The sequence below is a fragment of the Sceloporus occidentalis genome, unplaced genomic scaffold (genome assembly GCF_023333645.1).
Source record: "Sceloporus occidentalis isolate IW3139 unplaced genomic scaffold, rSceOcc1.0.p SCAF_1, whole genome shotgun sequence".
NCBI classification, from domain to species: Eukaryota; Metazoa; Chordata; class Lepidosauria; order Squamata; family Phrynosomatidae; genus Sceloporus; species Sceloporus occidentalis.
In genome coordinates this window covers 90,815,986-90,838,746 of record NW_028316981.1, presented here as the reverse complement: position 1 = coordinate 90,838,746, position 22,761 = coordinate 90,815,986, and the positions used below count along the sequence as shown (strand labels likewise).

The 22,761-nt window shown below is 41.0% G+C and overlaps 1 protein-coding gene across 6 annotated transcripts; it reads right to left on the bottom strand.

Annotated features, from left to right (window-relative positions):
• On the bottom strand, positions 1-22,184 carry LOC149321802 (zinc-binding protein A33-like). Of its 6 annotated transcripts, none has more exons than XM_089528807.1 (7): positions 22,166-22,184; positions 18,866-19,140; positions 15,243-15,338; positions 5,247-5,480; positions 3,133-3,152; positions 1,056-1,171; positions 1-965 (listed from the first exon to the last, which is right to left on the bottom strand). In XM_089528807.1, exons 2-7 carry the CDS (start codon positions 19,136-19,138, stop codon positions 421-423), a joined length of 1,284 nt encoding a protein of 427 aa, XP_089384933.1. In that variant the 5' UTR covers positions 19,139-19,140; positions 22,166-22,184; the 3' UTR covers positions 1-420. The 6 variants fall into 6 exon arrangements, with proteins under 6 accessions (XP_089384933.1, XP_089384941.1, XP_089384915.1 ...); XM_089528815.1 differs by lacking the exon at positions 22,166-22,184 and adding an exon at positions 20,684-20,700; XM_089528789.1 differs by lacking the exon at positions 22,166-22,184 and adding an exon at positions 20,552-20,659.
• Positions 22,185-22,761: the final 577 nt, after the last annotated feature.

Below are 22,761 nucleotides of genomic sequence, written 5' to 3'. Positions count from 1 at the left end.
TGATGGTATGTATCTTTTTAATGTTTTGCATTTATTTATTGTCTTATGATATATTCATTATACTATTGGTTGTAATTAGTCTGCCATCTTCTTTGTACAAAGCTTACTGAAGATGTATTGTTCCTGTGAAATAGAACAGTTGTGTTTCCCACCAACCTCTGGTGGGGGGGGGGGCAGTATCTTTTTTGCACCAAGACATAAATACCTCTTGTTATTTATAATTGGGGACCATAGGGTCCCAGAGGTTATATTGTCCTAAAAATACAAAAAGCTCACAAGCAGAGAGATGGAAAGAAAAATGCCCAAGGAAACATTTTCTAATTTTGGCCACAGGGAGAAAGATCACTGGAGTTGGGAGTACAGGCAAGTCAACAGGAATTCTGTCCAGAAGGCAGTCAATGGCACCCTGTTGCCATCTTCCTACAGATTCAAGTGGCAGATCCTCATGGGCGCCTGATTCTTCTTGCCATCACTGAAGCAAGTGCTGAAGAAAGGGTAGAACTTGTGTGCCTGGGCTTGGTGGAAGGCAAATAGAAAGGACATGTCTTCGGCATTGTAGAAGGCCACCTTATTTGTACTGCAATCCAGCAGGATGCCCACTTTCTTTAGTGAATGCCGAGGCCTCAGGCGCACCCAGGGGGTGGCTGCAGCCCAATACTCAGTGTCCTCACGTAGTCGTATAGCCCAGTAGCCATTCTCAGGGCACAGCCTGACTCTAGCTGTTCGGTCCACAGAGTGTGCTGCCACTCCCAGGTCCCACTTGGTCTTGTTGCCCACCCAAACCTCCCAGTAATGTCTCCCACTCTCAAAGGATGCTTTTCCCAGGATGTTCACACTCTGCAGGAAGCGCTTTGGACTTCTTGACACATGTTGGGGTGTCTCTCTCTCCGTTACTGCAGTCAAATCTTTGGAGAGGATGAGGTTTGGGTGGGCTGTTTCTGGATCAAAGACTAGAGGGGCTGGAGCTGTTGGAAGAGATTGCAATAGGAAAAGAGTGGATGTTACAATCTTCTTATCTTACTCCTTTATGCCTCTCACAATGAAAGGCAACTTACCTGGGCTGACTGACTTCAGCATCTTTCTCCAAAACGTGTACTGCAGGGGCCCATCATACAGGTCCTTGTGCTGCTCTATGCTAAAAGTAGTCAGTGCTTCCACATCTGTGGCTGGCCTGGAGCAGAGAAAAGTCTGCTGAGCAAGAGAAGATGCAGGCAAGAACATTCTACAGTTGTACAATTAAACACAAAGAACAGAAATATTCTTCAGCTAGGTTCTCTATGCTCTATTGTTATTCTAATTCTGTACAAAATATCTTGCAGTTCAGTCTAACAGATTACTGAATGCTCAGTTTCTTAAAAATGGAGTAAGCAATTGGTTTAATCCAAACAGAAAGGAGTGTGTATTCTGAGTGGTGGTGGTTGGAGAGTTGTAATCACAAGCCTCACCACCTGCCTCCCATTAGCTTCAGCCGAATCATGCCCTCCTCATGGCCATGTCTTAAGAGAAGAGAGGTACAGTTTCAAGAAAATATGAAGGCATGTGTGTGGGGGGGTGATCCTAACCCCCCCCGAAACAAACTGAAGAAAACCAATATAGTGCACCCGTGCCATATGTGGGCACACTATATGTGGCTTCAAGCTTATGCTGAAGCCGCGCAACAGTAAAATATGTGGTGTTTTCAATTGGGTGTAAGCATACATGGAACTTCCCTTACACGGGGAATCCGAAACAGATCCCCCTCATAAGGGAAGGGCCCAATGAAAAATGATTTTGTCTCCTTTAGTTCTCCAAGTGCCAAGCAGACATAAAGCACATTTCCATTTAAAAAAAAGAAAAGAAATTCACTAAGACCAGGAATCACAACATTGTGAGATGCTGTGTTTATCTGTTCCATAAAATTCTACGTACTAGGTTGTTTTAGAAATAAAGGCCATAATCTTATTGGGCAGTTATGAATGTATAACTACTTTAGTTACAGATATAAAGTTAATTTTGCCCATCCCCACAATCTTCACTTTCCAAGAAGCAATCACTGAGATCAATAGGGATCTGTTTCCCATCCCTTGGGAAGCAGGTGATGTTCCCACCTCTCCCATGAATTATCTCTGTTGTGAAGAGGCAGAAGCTTGCATGAGGTGTGGGTGGGAATGTAAGTCAGATGTTTCCCAACAGGGGAACAGCCCCCCACTAATTACAGTGGCTGCCAGCTGGTAAGTGGGAATTAGAGGACTTTTGTGCTTCCTATGAGTTCCCTAAACAAGGCGCTGCATAGAGGATCCTATACAGTTACAAAGCATAATTCCAGTTTACACATTGTTAAATTCCCAATAGGGTTGTGGCTAAAATATGTGTGTATGGCTGGGGGGGGGGGGGGCTGTAAGTGTAAGAATAATCCAATAATCCATAATTCAATTTCCTCCCTTATTTTTCTGAAACACAAAAAGGCTTCAGGAAAATAGTGATTCCCCCCAAGCCTTCCGATCTCTATTGAACAGATAAGAACATTGGGTCTCCCTGTAACTGACCTGAGATGGGAGGTCAAAGAGCATCTAGTTTATTATCTAGTGAACTCCTTGTAATCAGGCAGAGCAGTTTGGTGCTTTCACAGCTATAAAAGTAAAATTAGACAAGTCACCAAACTAAATGGACTCCATTAGGCCACATATGGTGACTCCTGAAGGATTCCTAGTTCTCTCTGAGAACATAAAAGTTGTTTAGTATCTGGCGGCTGATAGTACATAGTTGCATAGTTTCATTCACCCTGGTGGCTTGGAAAATTTGCAGGCCTGCCTTAAGCCCACCAGTATCCCCACCCCCAACTGCCACTATGAGCATTTTCTTGAGAAAATATGGGGCAATCTGCAATCTGCACTAAATAACGTCAGTGCCTGCAGTTTTAGGGCTCAATCAACCATGAGCCGTCCATGTCTAGTGCCCAGTGCTCACTTATCTCCCCACATTTCCCACAATCAGCCTGCTTACCAACCTCTCTCCAAATTGATTGTTTTCAGTGCTTCAAAGCTACAGAATTGATACTCACTCTTCCTCCCAACTTAAAAAACACAAACATTCCACTGCAGCAGAACAGGTGAGATAAGAGAGAAACAGCTTCTTGTCTTTCTAGACACGTACCTAACTGTCACACTTTCCACCTGCAACAAGAAGTAGAGAAATTAACAAACACTTCACTTAATCCTGATACAGCTGCTCAAACAAATCTACTGTCTTTTTTCTTGCCTCTGCGCTGACATGTGTCTAATTAAAAACAAAATTATGGACACAATTTCAACTAGATGCTAATTCTACAAGGGTCTGGGCTGATGCTGCTGTACGAACACAAGTCTGTGTAAATGTGGGCTAGGGAAACATGTGGTGTTCCTGATGATGTTGAACTCCAGAGCCTGTTCTAACCAGCCTGGCTAATGAGGTAAGTAGCAAGAGAGTGGTAAGAGAGAAAATAATGCATCTTCCAAAGCATTCCTCTAACATGGCGGTATCATTTTCAAATCTTTGAGAAAAGGAGACATGTGGCTGGCTACAGGGAGCACACAATTCCCTTCTTGCAACAGCTCCATTGGCTGCCAGTCTGTTTCCAGTCACAATTCAAATGGCTGGTTTTTTTGCCTATAAAGCCCTATATAGCTCAAGTCCAGGTTATATAAAGGATCACAACTCCCATTATGAGCCCATTAGACCTCCGAGATTGTCTGCAGAAGCCTTTCTCTCCATCTAACCACCTTCTCAGGCTCATCTTGTGAGCTGCCACAAAATGACCAGAGTGGCTTGTCTGGTGCCTACATTATGATCATTCTGGTGTCAGGGAGCAATCTTCATATTCTCTGAGTCATTTTAAGAATTTTTTTCAGAACTGCTTTTTATTTTATTTTTATGCTGTCTTTCTGCCAGAAAGGGACACAAGGTGGCTAACAAATAAAAACATTCTATTTCATAGGTGGCAGTGCTTCTTTTTGATGCTGGTTTTATCTGGATTTTATTATGTGATGTTTTCAGTCACTATTTTATTATTGGTAATAATGTTTGTATTTCACAGTACCCAGAGAACTATGCTTATCAGGCAATGTAAAAGTGAAATTGGTCACTAATACTTGAAAAATAAATTTGTAGACTACCGGTACAAGCTTCAGAATCCCCAGTCTGCATGGCCACTGAAAGTTGCATACTTAGTGTTTTAACTTGGACTCTTTTAGATTTGTAAGCCGCCTTGAGTCCCTGTACTGGGAGGAAGGCAGGATATAAATAAACATAATAACAATAATATAATAAGAATAATTGTCCAAAGAGTAACTTTTCTGATCTCTGCCTATAATAAATACACATAAAAGCAAGTACAAAATGACACATTGGTGCATAACCTCACTAGAAGCTATAGTATGACCAGTATATTTGAGGATTATATTATTGAATATAGTTTTTGTATATTGTATATACATGAGTTTTTGTATACTGTATGTTGACTGTATATATTTTAATACAGTTTAATATTTTTAATGTGTAATGTTTTAACATTTTAAATAAATTGTTTTTTAAACTTTATGTTTATACTTTGTAATGCTTTTGTATTGTTTTTAATTTGTACAGTGGGCCCTTCCCTTATGTAGCAGATCTGTTCCGAACCCCCCTGCATAAGGGAAAATATGTGTATTCTTGAGCACAATTAAAAACAATGGGGCTCGTTTATATGGCACGGCATGGTGTATGTGTGATGGGTGCGCGTGGCATTGTTTCCTCCCAGCCATGGCTTCAGAGTAAACTGAAAGCCGCGTATGGCATGCCTGTGTATGGTGCAGGTGCACTGTACTGTTTTATATTGAGTCCCTATACTGGGAGAAAGGTGGGATGATAATTATGATGTGACTGTTGTTGCTGTGTGCCTTCAAGTAGTTTCCAACTTATGGTGACCCTAAGACAAACCCATCACAAGGTTATCTTGGCAAGATTTGTTCAGAGGGGGTTTGCTTTTGCCTTCCCCTGAGGCTGAGAGCATATGACTTGCCCAAAGTTACCCAGTGAGTCTCATGGCTGAGCTGGGAATCAAACCCTGGTCTCCAGAGTCATAGTCCAATACTGAAACCACTATGCCATGCTGGCTCTCCTAGTGTCCAATCCAATGATATGACTAGAGTATATGACTTGGAAAGCAAGCTGTAAATTGCTAGTCTAGCTCTGACACCCAATTCCCAAGCTACATGCCGCTCCCATTGTATTTCAAGCTCAATCAGTCTCACCTCCAAAAGCAATGGAATCTCTAGGTTGTCAATCTGTTGCTGTATATGTTCCATGTTCTTCTTTAAATCAGACATCCTTTCTGCTAGTCGTGCAGAGTCTCCTTCCAGTCTCATCAACCATTGTCCTTCCTCCCGTGCTAGTTCCATCAGTACAGTTCTCTCCTCCTCGTCAAGGATACGATGAAGATGCTCAAATGCTGCACGAATCTTTGAATTCAACTCACCAGATGTTTTCTGCAGATGTATTAACAAGAAACAGCAGAAAGAGGTGTGAAGGTAATACATTAAAATCCATCCACAGAACTATCTGTATTTCAAAGCAGAATCCTGAGCCAGACATGTATGGAAAACAGTTAAAAGGCAGCAGGGCTTTGCTCAAGAGAAGTGCAGCCTACAATCCTTCTTACATAAAGCTTTGCCACCATCATTCAGCACCATTCTTTGGAGTCTGTGCTGCTACAACTGGGTTGACTTCACACTAGCCATTTATTCTGGAACTGCCATCCTTCACTTATAAACTGTTTCGAAAGAATGTAGATGTTTACATCTATAACACTGCACTTGTAATTTTGGTCATGTCTACTTTCAGACTTGATTTATGTTGATTTTTCTCACTGAAAATATAATGACAGAGTAAAGTCCTAATTAAACTTTTAAAAGCTACTGCAACTTTAATTAGAAGCTTCCTTCTTGTGGTCTCTTTCTCCACTGCTTTCATGGCTTATTTGTGGAATGTCCTTACAGACATGTAATTTTGCAATAATATTTCCAGCATATCAACACTCTTCTATTTCCCCAAGCATTTTAAACAGATCAGTCTTGTCTTATTGTATTTTTTTTACTGTTTTTAACACTATTGTAGCATTGTATGTTATTGCACGTTATGGTTTGTGACCCTTTTTGTTGTATTTATTGATCACTGCCGATACTGCTCAAGAAGAGCAATTAATACAGCAATAGCTGCAGCATTACAGATAGATTAATCCTTGATTAGCCATTATTAAATAGTTGTTGTTCCACATACAAAAAAGCCTTTAATTAAAAAGCTCTGTTTGCTCATTTTGGTATTCCCTTACTGCAGAAGGCTATTTTCTCTTAACTGTCTTCAGTCTTTTATCAAACAGAAATACGGTATATACTCGATTATAAGTTGACCTCATGTATAAGTTGAGGGCATGTTTTGAGGCCAAACAAAGGATCTAAAGGATGAAGCAAAGCAAAACAATGCCAAAAGAACTTACAAAATTCCAGCAGGCACAACTGTTTGTGCTCATTCTAAAGGCTGGATGGATGAGTAGAGAGGAGAGGAGTCAGTGCTTCCAGGACAGATTATGCTCTTGTCTTTGGGTGGTTCTTTTTTTAATGAGTTAAAGAATAACACTTACACTGGATAAGTCGACTCAGTTTCTCGACTAAATTTAGTCAATTTAATCAATTTTTTGACTAAAATTTCTAATTTACACATAAGAAACATTTTTCATCCCTCCTTCCTTACAAGTAAGAAAGTTCTCATTCCCCCTCCCCCCGGAACCTCCTGGGGAGAGACAGTCTAAAGAAAAGAAACAGCTGCTCATTTTTTGTGCGCGTCTCTCCTTCCCCAAAACTCTGCCTCTGACTCCAGCCTTTGAGTAAGTATGGAGGGCTAGGGTTGTGTAAGTATGGAGGGCCTTGTGTCTGTAGATGGTGGATAAATGCAGAAGCATCAGGAGAAATGACTAGCTTGTCTCTTAACATCTAAAATGCTCCTCTACTAAGAACTTGAAAGAGCTTGAAGCTCTTTCAACATAGATCCTGGGGAGTCCAATGCCTGATGAGCAGAACTGCTGATGGCCTCTCTCTCCTGCTGTGGAGATGGGAAGGAGAGCAGTTCATACTGACTTCTGGATATGGGTGGCATGTGGAGATCACATGTCCTGAAGAATCTTGCACCAACTCTGAAAATAGCCTCACAGCAAGACAGTCTAGGATGTAGATCAGCTAATTTAGAAGAACAGTTAAGAAAATAAATTAAATAGATATAAACAATGGAATATTCTACCTAAAGCCCATTAGATTAAAATGGACTGCCTTTTTTCATCTCAGTGGCTGTTTTACCTTCTTGTTGAAAGGAACAAATGGAAGCCTTTTTTTGTATTCTTGATAGCATTGGGTTATTTTGTACGCCTTCATTATGGCCCTTATTCCATTGCCTCTCTTTTATATCTAACCAATAAACATGGCAATTTAGCTCTTCTTGGAACTCACTACAGACACAAAGAAGCCCTGACAAAGAACTAATCCTCCACATTGTCCTTCTCTACCCTCCTTCCTCCATTCTCACTGTTCCTTTTTGGACAAGGTGACCAGAACTAAATACAAAGGCCCATAATACTGATGAACAACAGCACCAGAAACAGCCTTAGTATTAGCCTCTCTCTCTCCCTTTCATTATTTGATTCTCCTTCTCCCTTTTTAAAAAAAGGCCTACACTGCACATTGAATGTGGTGGGTTTCTGTAATAAGTACCAATATGTATTATGTGTTATTACAGCTAATTGTTAATTCAAATTACTCTTACTGAAGTGCACATTACTTGCTACTCACTGTCAATAAGTGAGGCTTGTTCAATGAAAGCAGCAGTCTTTTTGATGATGCAAACAGGTTACTGTCATTAACTGCCCTCAAGTCGACCTTGACTCATGGTGACCCTGTGAATGAGACATTGCCAAGATACCGTGTCCTCCACTGCTCTGCTCAGACCCTTGGCTTCTCTTAATTGAGTCCATCCATCTGGCATGTGGTCTTCCTCACTTTCTGCTTTCCTCTGTCTTAACTAGCATTATTTTTTCTAATGATTCATGCCTTCTCATGATGTGACCAAAATATGATAGCCTCAATTTAGTCATTCAGGAATAGTTTGGGCTTGATCTCCGCAAGAACTCATTTGTTTGTCTTTTTGGCTGTCCACAGTATCCTTACCACTCTTCTCCAGTATTTATTTTCTTTCTGTTGGCTTTTTACACTGTCCAGCTCTCACATCTGCATAGTGATGGGGAATATGATGGTTTGGACTAGCCTCACTTTAGTTTTCAAAGATATGTCTTTGCTCTTTAAGAACTTGTCAGTTTCTTTCATAGTTGCCCTTCCCGATCCTAGCTTTCTTCTAATTTCTTGACTTCAGTTTCCAGACTGATTAATGTTAGAACCAAAGCATGGGAATGCTTCAACTTTTTCAATTTTCTCATTATCTAGGATGAACTCTTGTAGAATGTGAAGTTGAAGGTTTTCACGGCCAGCACCCATAGTTTTTTTGTGGGTTTTTCTGGATGCAGCCATGTCCTGGAAGAGTTCCTTCCTGATGTTTCACTAGCATCTGTGGCTGGCATCTTCTGAAGATGCTGGCGAAACTTCAGGAAAAAACTCTTCCAGAACACGGCAACATAGCTCGAAAAACCCACAAAAAACTCTGTAGATCCTCCTGTTTTAATGGTTTTTATGGATTTTAATGTTATTACTGTGTGAGTTTTTGTTATATTTTAGTTTTTGGATTTTTAAGGGGATAAAAGGGATTTAAATTTAGGTTATTTTGTTTATTATGGCTATAATATGTGTATCTATATAAGTCACCTCAGTTCATTGGGAGAGGCGGGATACAAATAAATTGTTGTTGTTGTTATTATTATTCCATGGTTGTTATTTTTGTTTTCCTAATGTTTAACCTCAAGCCTACTTTGGCACTTTCCTCTTTGATCTTCTTCAATAGTCGCTCCAGGTCTCCAGGTGCTAATAGTACTGTGTCTAGAAACAGGTTATACTCTCACTTTAATAATACTATGATTATGGTATGTCTCCCACAAGTTATACCAACACACAGCTCATCCATGTTCCCACAACAGTGCACAATCCAGCTTGAATTAAGGAATCTTTATCATTTTTTACTTTGCCCTGGGACTGAAGAGCAGATGGGAAGAACTTTCTTGCTGCTGCCATCAGGACCATTGAGACGCTTTGCCCTGCAGGAAGAGCTTGGAAAGTTACTTTTTAAAATAAATTTGTTATATAAATTGTTGCAAACCTCTAAAAAACAGTGCATTACCATTAACGCTGCAAGAACATTCTAACTATGTATTAATCACTGTATTGCTGGTTCATTTGTGGAGAGGAATTTAGGACTGATTTTAAAAATGAAAAAACAAAACAAAACCAAAAAAAACCCTTGCCTTTTAAAAGCAAAAAGAGACAACAATACTCTTTTATAACAACTATGGTAGGCCTTTGAAGAGCTTCATTCTTCTGCCCACACTGCTATTGGTGGGTTGAAAAACAAATTCACCTTCATCTAGCTTGGGGAGGTCCCACTGGCCATTTTACTGTGAATGGTAAGTAACATGGGGAGGCACACTCAACTTTAAGGCATCTAGAGGACTTCCTTTTTTCAAAACAGGGAGTATCTAGTTACTCTTTGTTTTGGAGGGGAAAATAAGACCTGTATGAGGCCCCAAATGCTTTGGGCAGTTTACAGATAACAGCATTATTTGCAAATCATTACTTCCAGACTCTGCTAAGGAGTAACAAGTAGCCAAGGTATCAGGGACCATTTTACACTACACAATTAAACACTATGACCCTGTTACCCAAACTGCAGGGGGACCCAAGATGGCACTCAGATACTGAATTCAATGGGGAAATTAATTTAGCTCAATAGGATACAGCGGGAGGGCTAGGGTAACTCTAACCAGGACTTTTAGCCTATTCATATCGGTTCCAAACCCAGAACTCCAGAGGCAGGTTCCAAATCAGTTAGTTTTATTTATATCAAGGGAAAATCAACTTTCACTTAAAGGTACTCACTTACACATACATACAAGAACTAACAATGTAACAAGTAGCAGCTGATGGCAATTGAGAGGGTAGGGTAATATGTTACTGGTTCCAGAGGTGGCTCTCCAAGCAGGGGAAAGCTGTAGAGTGGATCGTGCTCAGATTGCTACCTGGAACTGAATTAGCTAACTAGCAATGCTGAGTAGTCTAGCTGAAAGCTGACCGAGTGCCTGCCTGATTTCAACTGAATTAGAATAGCCCAAAAAAACATTTATATAAGGTAAACCAGGTCTTTGGGGCAGTTTTTCAGAAATGTGGAGTGGATTTTTCCAGGGCGAAGAATGGCCAGAGATCTGGAAATGACTGGACAATAAACACAAACATAATAAACAAAGATATGTCATCTTCTGGTGGCAGTGTCATTTAATTTCCAACTTTCCTGGCAGATACCTGGCACCTTACTACCTTCACACTCCTATTTGAAAGGATTATGCAGATTCTAACCTCAAAGGGTCTATCCTATCTACGTGTCAAGAACTAGTTGAACTCTAAATAATATTTTAATTAATTTTATGTATGAAACAAAGTTACTGTACATTGAACCATCACATAGCACAGGTATCATGCCGTCCATGTGGACAATTTTGGAATATTTCAGATTTAGGAATTCCCTGTAATGACTTGCAAAGAATATTGTTATTTGTAACAAGCATTTCACTAATTTCAAAAAAGAAAATATTTCATCGCAGTTGTTTTCAAATCTTATGTTCACTAACAAACTCAATTTCTTCTTGTTGGTGGTGTTAGTGTACTTTCAAATTGTTTTCGATTTATGGTGACCCTAAGGCAAGCCTATCTTTAATGATTTCCCTCCTTAAGATGAATTTTCACATTTCTCTTCTCCCTTATGTTGGGATGTCTCAATAAACTTCTTGAATCACTTGTATGTGAACAATCAAGAATGTTTCTTGTTTATCTGCCTAAATGCTCAACTACTTGCTAATTTGTCTAAAGAGAGGAAGACAGGAGTAACAGGCTGAGTCTAAACTGGTAGTGAGTGGCAGATTTGGTAACATTACTTCCCTAATTCAAGAAATCCTGAACTCTGAAGAGGCTGTCACTCAGAGTTAGGAAGAAAAATAGGCACTAGTGGAAGTGCTGCTACAGCACAAAAACATAGAAGATGCCATTCTGCCAATTCTCTGTGAGTGACAGGTATGAACTCCCCTGTGTTATGTCATGATGGCAACAATCACATTCCAGGGAAGCAAATTTCACAGTGACCAATCATCAAAAGCAGTCTATGCACAACTTCAGTCCTTTTTCTTTCACATACAGTAAATGTTACTACCTGTGCTTTTTCTTTCCCAGAAGTGTTAGTAATTAGGGGCTAAAGGTGCCTTGATATCTATCCTCTATGGCCTTACCTGCAAAATAAAATAAAGTTAAAAGCAGGACATGGGGATAGGGGATTATATGAAGTCTCTGATTTAATTTATTCTGTTTCAGGGTATCTGGTCACAGGTTCTGGATGCTTTTTTAATATCATAACTCTAAGCATTCCCAACTGTTGTTTGACAGCAAACTGTTGCATTGCATCTGCTTGAGTGTTGCTGGAAAGGCACCAACTTAGAAACAGCATTAGAGACCTGAACCCTAAAGAACAGGCACAGCTGATTCCCAAGAGAATGTTATCTTCAAAGGTATGATATCTTTCCATATGGAATTTTTTTTCTAGCATGAAAACAGGAAAGAATGAGAAATACAGGGATGCTCGTTCAATCATAGGCTGGCAGCTCTCCCAAGGTTGCACCTGCTGAGGCTGAATATTAGCTGCTTTTAGTCATCGCTGAACCATTATTATTATTATTATCTCACTCTTTCATAGGACTTGCTTAACTAGCTTATTATGATCCACTAACTGCTTATATAGTGAAATACGTAATGCCTCTTACTAACAAATTTCTCTTCTCTGAATGATAAAAAGGTTTTTTTTTTTGAGGGGAAGGATTTGTGGGATAGGGTTTTCAATTAGCATTTGGCAGTACATCCTTCTGAATCTTAAAGCTAAATGAAATGACATGAATGAAAAACACAACTCAGATAGTCCTTTGTGCCAATGATCCTTAAGGTGCTAAGACCACAGAACTAGCCAGCTGATCTAGCTAGGCATTTGGTGTAGTTTGGACTCTAGCCAACAAACCACTGGTTGATAGCAATTGATGTCTGTTACCTCAATGTTTCTGTGCAGACTTCCAACTTTCAATTAGTCTGCTTGCCATGGAACTATGGCATGGGCAAGATGAAAATTCAGACTTTTCCTCAAAACCTGAAGTGCCAAAAGTGGATAGGACAGTCCACCACTTTCTCCTTGAAGGACTGGCGTCTACAAACTCTGGCTTGACCACCATAAAATCACACATCTGCTGACCTCCCTCCCAGAGCAAGGATCGATTGTCTGGTGGGAAATTACTTACATTGCAATGAGAAGGATTCAAATTCCAACCACGGTCTCTCCAGTTATTTTTTAATGGGTCAAACAGTAAGTAATTTGTAACCTTAAAGAGATGATGTCAGTTCCAGAACTGACTAGATGGACAAATAGTCTTGCCTTGTATAAGGCATCTTCCTAAATTTCTATATCATTTTATTGGTTTATTTATACCCTGCCCTTCATCCAAACTCAACACATCTTCTAAGCACATTAAGGTGTTACCACATAGCAATGCCAGTAAGAATATGGGCTTCACATACTCATACCCTACAAAGCTGAATCTACACATGGAAATGAAATATTTTTATCAGATATTACCTATCTACTTGTTCCTTTTCTTGTATGGAAAAGACATATTTAGTTTTTGCTTCCCAGCATAGGCACATAGACTGAAAGGAAGCAACGAACAAATGGGAGAAAATGCATATAGGCTGTCCACTTTCTCTTATACATGAATGCCCATGTGGGACAACTGCTACCTTTGAAATGGTCATGGGACACTTTCCTATTTCTGAAGATTAGAGCGTTGGATGTAATGTGCTACAAGCAACATAGCTAGTTGCAAAAAGGTCCCATTTCTGGTAATGAAAAAGCAACAAAATCAGATTTCCAAAGTAATTTATTGAGTGGGAAGCAAAGTTACTATACTTGTGTAATGAATAGTCTTCTAGGGATTTTTAAAATTACATTTAAAGAACACTAACAGGAATGTTACAGGTTTTATGCCATTCTCTTATCAAGTCGAATGTTGTGTGTGGTTGTGTGCGTGTGTGTGTTAAGAAATAAAAAATGATTGAAAAGTAAATAGCAATGCAAGGAGTTACATTTCCCAAAGTATAACAAGTCATGAAAATAAACTCCTGCTTAAATACAACAAGAGGAAAGGAGAGAAGCTTTAAAGTTGCAGGTAAGATTATCTGGGTCCAACACATCCTTATAACCTCTATGATTATATTTAATGCTGGGTTTGGTCCACCAGGGTATCACAACACAAAGCCCTTCTAGCATATTGCACTCACAGATGGGACACAGAAGAGGGTCCCTCCACTAGACCTGAGTCATGTGCAAATGTATATGGGGAGAGGTGCATACTTCCAGTAATTTTTCACAGCCTTGACTATCTCAGTGCCACCATGCTATCCTTAATGACCCTCAACACATTCAGTCTTGTCTGACTTCAGAGACTAAGCAGACTCTGGTTAGTACTTGGGTAGGAGAATACTGAGGAATACCAGGGAAACAAGCTTGCCTGAAATCCTGGAAGGTCACTGGCTGTAAAAGTTTACAATACTGGATTAGATGGGCCAATGGTCGAACACCGTATAAGGAAGGTGCCTTTCTTGGGTTTACAGGCAGCCATGCTGGCCGGTGCTGATAGCAGCTGTGCTCCAATGTATCTTAGAGACCACCAGGTTCATGGAAATTGTTTTATAATTTGTATATAAATCTAAAAAGAACTTTTGGTTGTTTTAAATGTCAAAACTCAATAAATATTTGAGACACAATGTTTATATGGATTTTAAACATTTAATGGTTTTAATGTGATGATTTACGATTGTGTTTTAATTTTTATTGTTATGATTTTTAAGCTGATCTTGTTTTAGCATTGTGAGTCACCTTGTGTTCCACACTGGGGAAAAGGAGTCATATAAATTGAATAAATAAATAATATTTAGTGGAGCCTTCCCTGGAGTATGAATAGCTTCAGTCACACTAGTATCGCACTAAACTTCCCTTCTACTCCCAGGATCTTCACAAGAAGCTCACCTGTGGATGCCCTGTCATTGACTGAGTATGTTACAGAACAAGAAATCAACTTGCCTTGCTTACTTCTCAACAACCAATGGGGGAAGAAATAAAACAGTCTGTCCTTCATAGCCTCCTTTTATTGTTTAAAAGACCTTTTGCTGGTTTTCCCAAGGGAAATATGTTCAATTTCACCAAGTAAAAATCTGACTAGTAAGCCTGATATTCCGGGGGTGGGGTTGAAATACTTTGCTGAGGTTTAGTGGCATGAAGAGCTCTCTCTCTCTCTGTGTGTACATAATCTTTCCAGTAACTGCCCTACTGCTCAGCCTCCTTTGTGCAAGTTCTGCAATTAGGGGTATTAATCTTTCCTTCTGCTGAGGTGACTTAGCAGATCAATGATTATCTGGGCAGATGATTAGCTTGCTTTGTGCCAGCCCTGAAACAACCATTATTTATTTGGCTGCTTTATCTTTTGGCTGTGATTTAAAGAGACCATTAAAATAGAAGCTCACAAACAGCAAGGCACTCTAACAACAGCTCTGCTGAATGAGTTAGACTTTGAAGCCAAAACCTTGGTAATTTACTATTTCCCCACCCCCGTTTTAGCTCACTCTTTTCTTTAATAAATAATAAAAATTTTATTTGTATACCGCCCTTCCATAAGATCAGGGCGGTTTACAGCAGATTAAAATACACAATATTCAAATAAAACATACCAAAATTACATCAATTATACAATAAAACAAAATCAAGACAACACTGATCTCTTCCACACTTTTTTTTTTAAAGTAGCGAAAAACAAAACAACCATATTGTCCATCTCTTAGCCTTTTGGTCATCCTCCCTCTTGAGGGTCAACATTGTGCTTCATCTAAAGTATGCCACTGCAAAACAAAGCTTGCCACAGAAGAAAAACTGTGAATGTATATGGGGATGGGGGAAAGTGCCATTACCAGCAAGCTGCAGATCTTTTCCTCAGCCCCTAGCTTCATTTTCATCAGTTTCTCATGCTCCATGTGGAAAGACTGAAGTGCCTCTTCAAGGTGCTGCTAATCATGGAAGATAAGTGCACAGAAATAAAAGCATTACATTTATGACTACAATATGTTCTATGTATACATTTAAGAGCTACTATAGTTTGATGGATAGTGTCCCCTTTAGAGCAGGGAGAACTGATCTTGGGCTGGTTGGTTTCTCTTAGCCCAACTTACCATAAAGACTTATCATAAACAAAAATGACCAATGTGGTATAGCAGATTGAGTGGTGGACTCCAGGAGTCCTGGGGGTGACTCCCGGCTCAGCAATGGAAACCTAGTATGTGGCCTTGGGCAAGTCACACTCTCTCTACCTTAGAGGAAGGAAATGGAAACCTCACTTGGAATAAGTAAGTCTTATCAAGAAAATATCTTAAGAGGGTTACCATAAATTGGAGTCAATGTGAAGGCATATTGCAACAATGTGGACAGTCCACCTCCCTGAGTTCCTTGAAGAAAAAATGCAATACCATTACTAAAGCTACTTCTACTAAGTCCACTATCTCTTATATAATGCCATTTTCCTCTCTTTTTCCCTTCAACAACACACCAACACTGTGCCTTGCCTTCCACTGCTACCCGCCCCCCCTCCCACTTCCCGGACCACCTGGCTGCACCAGCCCGGAAAAGAATGCAAAGGAGGGAGGCAGAGTATTTTATGCTAGCTCCAATGCCCCCGGAACACCTGGTTGCAACAGCCCAGAGTTTAACTATTTTAGATATGTAATTGATAATTGATTGTTGTTTTGCTGCCAGGGGAGAGTTGGGGATTGTCATTTAGATTATTATGCTATATCATATATCCTGAATTATTATGTTATGCCATGTATTTTTTGTATTTTGTATTCTTTATTATGTATTTTGACTTTTTGTATAATTAATTTATTGATATTATGTTTGCTGTGATTTAATTGACAGGGGGGTTATTTTGTACTTTGTATCTGTATTTTTTGTTACCTTTGCTTGTAATCTGCCTTGATTCCGCAAGGAAAAGGCAGAATATAAATAAATCATCATCTACACTGGCTTCCAATTAGCTTCTGGGCACAATACAAGGTGTTGGTTATTACCTTTAAAGCCCTACATGGCTTGGGTCTGAATTACTTACGGGAACGCATCTCCCTATACAATCCGCCCCACACTCTTAGAACAAATGGGAAGAAATTGTTAGAGATACCAGCATCTAAATGTTTCTACTTCCCAAAAAGCATTTAGTATAGCTGCCCCCAGACTATGAAATGGATTCCCAGAGGAAATCCACCTTGTTACATCCGTGGAAACTTTCAGCAAGTCGGTTAAGACAGAGCTTTTTTGACGTGCATACCCACCTGACCTTCTATGAATTAGACTGTTTCTGTATGAAACGAGAACATCTGACCCCATGATTGTTGATTTTATGTTTTTAACTGTGGTTTTAACTTGTGTGATAATAATATTGTAATGTTTTAATTGCATTTTTAAAACTCTGTTGTGATCCCGCCTCGATCCAATTGGGAGAGGCGGGAAGATATAAATTAACTCTATTATTATTATTATTATTATTATTATTATTATTATTATTTAACCAATTGATATTCCCCCATCCCCTTTATATGTATATGCCAATTATCGCTCATCCATCAGTATGTTAGGAGAGTATAACACTTCCAAGGGCCACTGAGTGATCTCTGTGCACCTTTTCAGAGCCATCAAAAGTTGAGACTCCTAAACTGTACCTACATCAGAAGGCTCAACATGCTTTAGGCAGCAGTAGGGAAACTCTGGGTCTCTAGAACAGGGTGGCAACATGCACCCCTGGGACAACAACCCCCCACCCTGAGGCTGGTTTTGCAGCACTTGACCCATTCGGAGCCACCTTGTTCTGACAACAAAAAGCTGCTTTCCCTCAAAGCCTCCATGACCAGCAATTCATATTTCAAATGGACTGAAGCCCCCCAAGTCCTTCAAAATTTTAAAAATTCAATTTTTTCTAAACCAGAAGTAAGCTTCTAACTACAGTAGCCCCTCCGTTTTCACGAGGGATCCATTCTGTATACACCCCCCCCCCGCAAGAATGGAAAATCGCTGGTATTCAAGCCCCATTGGCTTGAATGATGGCACACACCCTATTTTGTCCCCCTCCATTTGCCGCCCGTGAACGGGCAAGGGATGTGGATTTGAAGTCCGTGAAAATAGAGGGTTGACTGTACTTCCATGTTTGGACTGTAGGGTTGTTTTGTTTTGTTTCTTTGCATTTATAGTACAGCATGCAGACCTTGGAAGGGTCCCAGGATAGAAAAGTTGGATCTGGACCCATCAGTTGTCTGCTTCTGCTTAACATTTTGGACAACATATATCAATCCAAGTCAGTGTTGTCCATAGTCAACCATGATAAGAACTGTAATTCTGCAATACCTTCAGGGTCACAGGTTTCCTCCCCACCCCAGCCTAACTTTTTGTTTGTCTAGTATCAGTAGACTCTGAACTGCTGATCTAAGATATGATCCAAAAGTAATGTGCCAGTAAGTCAAAAACCAAATGCTGTGACGTCAATAGAAAGCAGTTTTAAAAAGGAGGAAGACGAAGATATAACTAACCTGTGGATTAAAAGTGCAAGAAAGCTAAAATCAGGAGAAGGGTATATTACTCGAGGCAAGAAGAGGTGTCTACTGAGCTCTAAACAGCCCAATGACATCTGTTGGCACAGGGAAAATTAATTTCCCCCCCACCCCAAGTGTTTATCAAAGTCTCTGACTGAAAAAGCTATATACCTTAGTTTTAGAAGCTGAAGGGGGAGATCATATGATAAGAGATACTATCAGAATTAAGAGAGGCCTCCATCTTCTGCTAAACATTGCGCCCAAACATTTCAAGAAAACACCATACATCTACTGAGGCTTTGGTTCCAGGACCCTCCATGTGGATACCAAAATCTGGGAATACTCAAGTCTCGTTATATACAATGGGGTAGTAAAATGGTGTCCCTTATATAAAATAGCAAAATCAAGCCTTGCTTTTTTGAATTACAATTTTTTTAATTGGATGGTTGAATCTATGGATGCAGAACCTGTAGATATAGAGGGCTGACCGTGTTGCACCTTTTGGCTTTTCTATTTCTTTAAAACTCCTACTGACCCAAATATGCCCACCTCACACTTCTTTTAAATCCTTCAGTTGCACAAAACACTTCCTAGTATATCTTACATATCTTTAAGTACAATAAGATCCAATCCCCACAACTGTGATACCTTTACTGGCCAATGAAAATTCACAAAATTCATATTTTGGCTGGCCAATAAAACTATTGTTGTTTGGATTTTGGATGGTCAACATGGACAGGTTTTCTAGTATATCTAGTATTTCTTGCTGCATACCAAATTGCAATGCTCTCCTAATTTAAATCTGGCCATCAGTGGTTTAGGTACTTCTGACAAATCTGATAGGTACTGAGGTTCAAAATTAATTGAGAAAGGGACACTGGACAGTTCTGTGAAAAAAAGGGCAATACCTTCAGCTATTAGGAAAGGGGAACCAACAGTCATCTTTTCTTAAAGCTGCTCACCTCTGCTTTTCTCCTATGCTCTTCTGAGGTGCACCTCCGAACTTTCTCCACTACTCCAGAAACAAGGTACTGGGGGCGGAAAGTCCGGGTAGGGAACTCACGCCGACACTGAGGGCAGGTGGCAACATCCGAGCAACTGTCCCAGTAGCTCTGGATGCACTCTTGGCAAAAATGGTGCATGCAGTCCAGCATGACCGGGTCCCGAAAGAGATCAAAACAGATGGCGCAGGTCAGCTCTTCCCGAAGGCTCTGCTCCTGGCAACTGTGAGCCATTTCTGCACAGACACAAAGCATGTTTATCAGTCCCAAAAAGCACAGGCCCTTGATCCCTGTTCCTATCCTGCATGATAACAGAACCCTATGGTTGCAACACACTGAGAAAAACAAGCCAGTTCAATGGCTGGTTGTCTTCCAAACTTGGCAGGTACAGTAAACAAGCATCTGCCTCTGCACTTGTACATAGTTTCCCCCAGTATTAAGGCCTCTGTTACTTATACCTGCATTTGTGTTAAAGAAAGCATTCAAAAGATGCAATAAATAAATAAATAAATAAATATGGAGATGCAGCAAGGAAAAAGGCAGCACCTGTTGCTTTTCTGCCTGCAGATAACAGCACAGGAAGAATCCTATTAGGAAAGGATGGCAAGGTTGGCTATTTCCTATGAAAACCTTCTAGTCTAACAGTGGTAACATGGCCAGAAATTCACCAGGTGCTGCTCTTCTTGAGATGCATGCAACAGGCTGAAAGGAAGCTATTAAGATGGAACCTGTAGAGCAGGTACCTTCGTGGGGTGTATCCACACTGCAGAATTGAAAGCAGTATCGGAAGAGCAGATTGTAGCACCTTTGAGACTATGGTCCAAAACACACTGCAAAAATAATCCAGTTTGAGACTGCTTAAACTGCCTTGGCTCAGTGCTAGGGAATACTGGGAAATGTAGTTTGTTGTGGCACCAGAGCTCTCCGACAGAGAAGGCTAAACGTCTCACAAAACTTCAGTTCCCAGAATTCCCTAGCATTGAACCAGGGCAGTTAAAGCGGTCTCAATCTGGATTATTTCTGCGGTGTGTTTTGGACGTAATTGAAATACAGACGTTGTTAGCATGAGCATTTATAGGTATGCATCTGAGGAAGTAGACTTTTAAGTCTAGGAAAAGCTCATGCTGCTAACTTCTTCCTTCCAGTTAAGCCTCAGAGGCGCCACAAGATCTCTTCCTATACTGATTTCCCCAGATTGGGTCTTCTTTCAAATCAGAATTAAAACAGCTTGGCACCCTTTTAACCGCCAAGTCCATGAATCCTGGGATTTATAGTTTGGTGGGGTCTGTGAGAGAGCCTCAGGATTCTGCAGCATAGGTTCAAAGCACTTAAAGCGGTGCCAAAGTGCTTTTAAATCTGCAGTGTGGATACACCCAGAGACCGCAACTGCCATTTTGTCCTCCATTCTGAGCCTCAAGAAGGCTGCATCCACACTGGAGAAATAACCCGGCTTGGCACTGCTTTAACTCTTTGTCTGGCTCAAGACTATGGAATTCTGGGAGTTGGGAGTTTGTTGTGGGGCCCTCTGCTCCGCTCTGGGCCCACGACAAACTCCAACTCCCAGAATTCCATAGCCTTGAGCCAAGACACATTTAAACCGGTGCCAAACCGGGTTATTTCCCCAGTGTGGATGCAGCCCAGGAATACCTTCGCCGTCTTTCCCCAACTTCCCTCTCCTCTGAAGGCCTCAGAAAGAGGTGCGCGCGGCCTCCGACAAACAAACAAAATCAGCTCCGCTTCTCACTCAGGAACCAAAAAAATAGAGCCCATCGATCGAACCTTCAAATTCCTCCTGGGGCTCCCCGCCCCCAACACTACAACACGCCCGCCCCCACCTTGATTGACAAGCACCTAGTCCAATCGGAGCAGCGTCACTGGCGGAGGGAGCCCCGCCCAGCTCCCGCCCTCTATTGGGGGCTGAGGGACAACCCCTGCGCTGGGCCCCGCAGAAGGGCCTGGTGGGCGCGTGCCTGAGCGCGAGGCCTCACTGCTACGCTGGCGCTTGGGGGCTCGCGCCAGGGGGCGGGGCGTCTTGGCCTCTTTCTCTGTCTCGTCTCCCTCACTTTCCCGCCCTTTTTTGGGGGGGGGGGCTGTCCTCCTCCTGCTGTGGGTCAGAATACAAGGCTTCTTGGTGGTGGTCTTCTTTTTTGTGGTGTGCGTTCCTCTTGGAAACTTTATTCAGACGAGGGAGTTTTTGCCCTTGCTTCCCCCCCACTTTCCCCCCAGTATAAAAGGACCCCAGGCGGCTGCCAACCGGTTTAAAAACAGTACAAATCGATACAAGCACAAACAGTAGAAGAACAGTACATGTTTAAAAACAAACAATCTTAAAAAGTTAAAACCTCACAAATTGAAATACTAGAATGCATAAAAATATATATGCTAACAATATACAGCACACAAACATACACACACACACACAGTACGTAGAGAGATCTTGTAGCACCTTTGAGACTGAAAGAAAGAAGTTGGCAGTGTGAGCTTTTGTAGACTTCAGTCTACTTCCTCAGATGCATTTGGAGAGGAAGCAGACACAGACATATATATGCCATTGGTACACCATTGAGGATGTCACATACCAATGGCATGTATATGTCTGTACCTGGCTTCTACTCCACCAAATGCATCTGAGGAAGTAGATTTTAGGCTACAAAAGCTCATGCTGCCAACTTCTTTCTTTCAGTCAGTCTTAAAGGCGCTACAAGACCTCTCTATGTACTGATTCTACAGACTAACACAGCTGTATCTTTGAATTATAAACACAATACAGTCAGCCCTCCATATCCACGGACTTATTATCCACAGATTCAAGCATCCACAGCTTGAAAATAGTTAATATATATATAAATTCCAGAAAGCAAACCTTGATTTTGCCATTTTATATAAGGGGCACCATTTTACTATGCCTTTGTATTTAATGGGACTAGAACACCCATGGATTTTGGTATCTGCGGGGAGGGATCCTGGAACCAAACTCCAGCGGACACCAAGGGCCCACTGTATACAAAGACTAGCGTAATATGTTGTTGTTGTTGTTGTGTACCTTAAAGTAGTTTGCAACTTACAGAGACCCTAGCACACCTATCATGAGGTCTTATTGGCAAGTTTCTTCAGAGGGAGTTTGCTTTTGCCATCCTCTGATCATTGTCATTGATCAAAATCTTATGCTGATTTATGCCCCTCCACATTCGCTGGGGTTAGGGGCACAGGACCCCCGTGAATGTGGAAAAACCACAAATAACAAAAACTCTACGTTTTTACCTGAGAAAACACCTCTCTAGGAATCTCTCTAGTTCCTCCAGCGCAACTCTGTGGTCAACACCTGCCAGACATTGACCACAGAATTGCAATGGAGGAGCTACAAATGCCTAATGGAGAGTTCTCTCTAGGAATCTCTAGGTCCTTTAGTGCAACTTTGGTTAAAGCTGACCATAGAGTTGTCCTGGAGGACCTAGATATTCCTAGAGAGAACATATTAATAAAATCCGTGAATAATCAAATTCACAAAAGTCAAAGCCACAAATGTGGAGGAACGAGTATATATATATGTGTGTGTGTATGCATACACATGGTGGGAGATCATGTACATCATGTACATGTGCCTCCTGTGCACTTTCAGCTTAAGATCTGAAAATCTCTCCCCCACTGCCTGCCCCCCACACACATACAAGTGAATCTTTAGATAGAGTGATTTCCAAAGAACTCCCCTCTTCATCATTGGTGACTCCATACTAGATAGGTAACTTTGGCGTGGCCTGTTACCGCCCCTTTCCCCGCCGGATCGGGGCCTCAGCTGTGTAAAGGCTGTGCCAAGTGACACAAACCTGAAAGGAGCCCTTGCGCGGCGCCAGGATGTC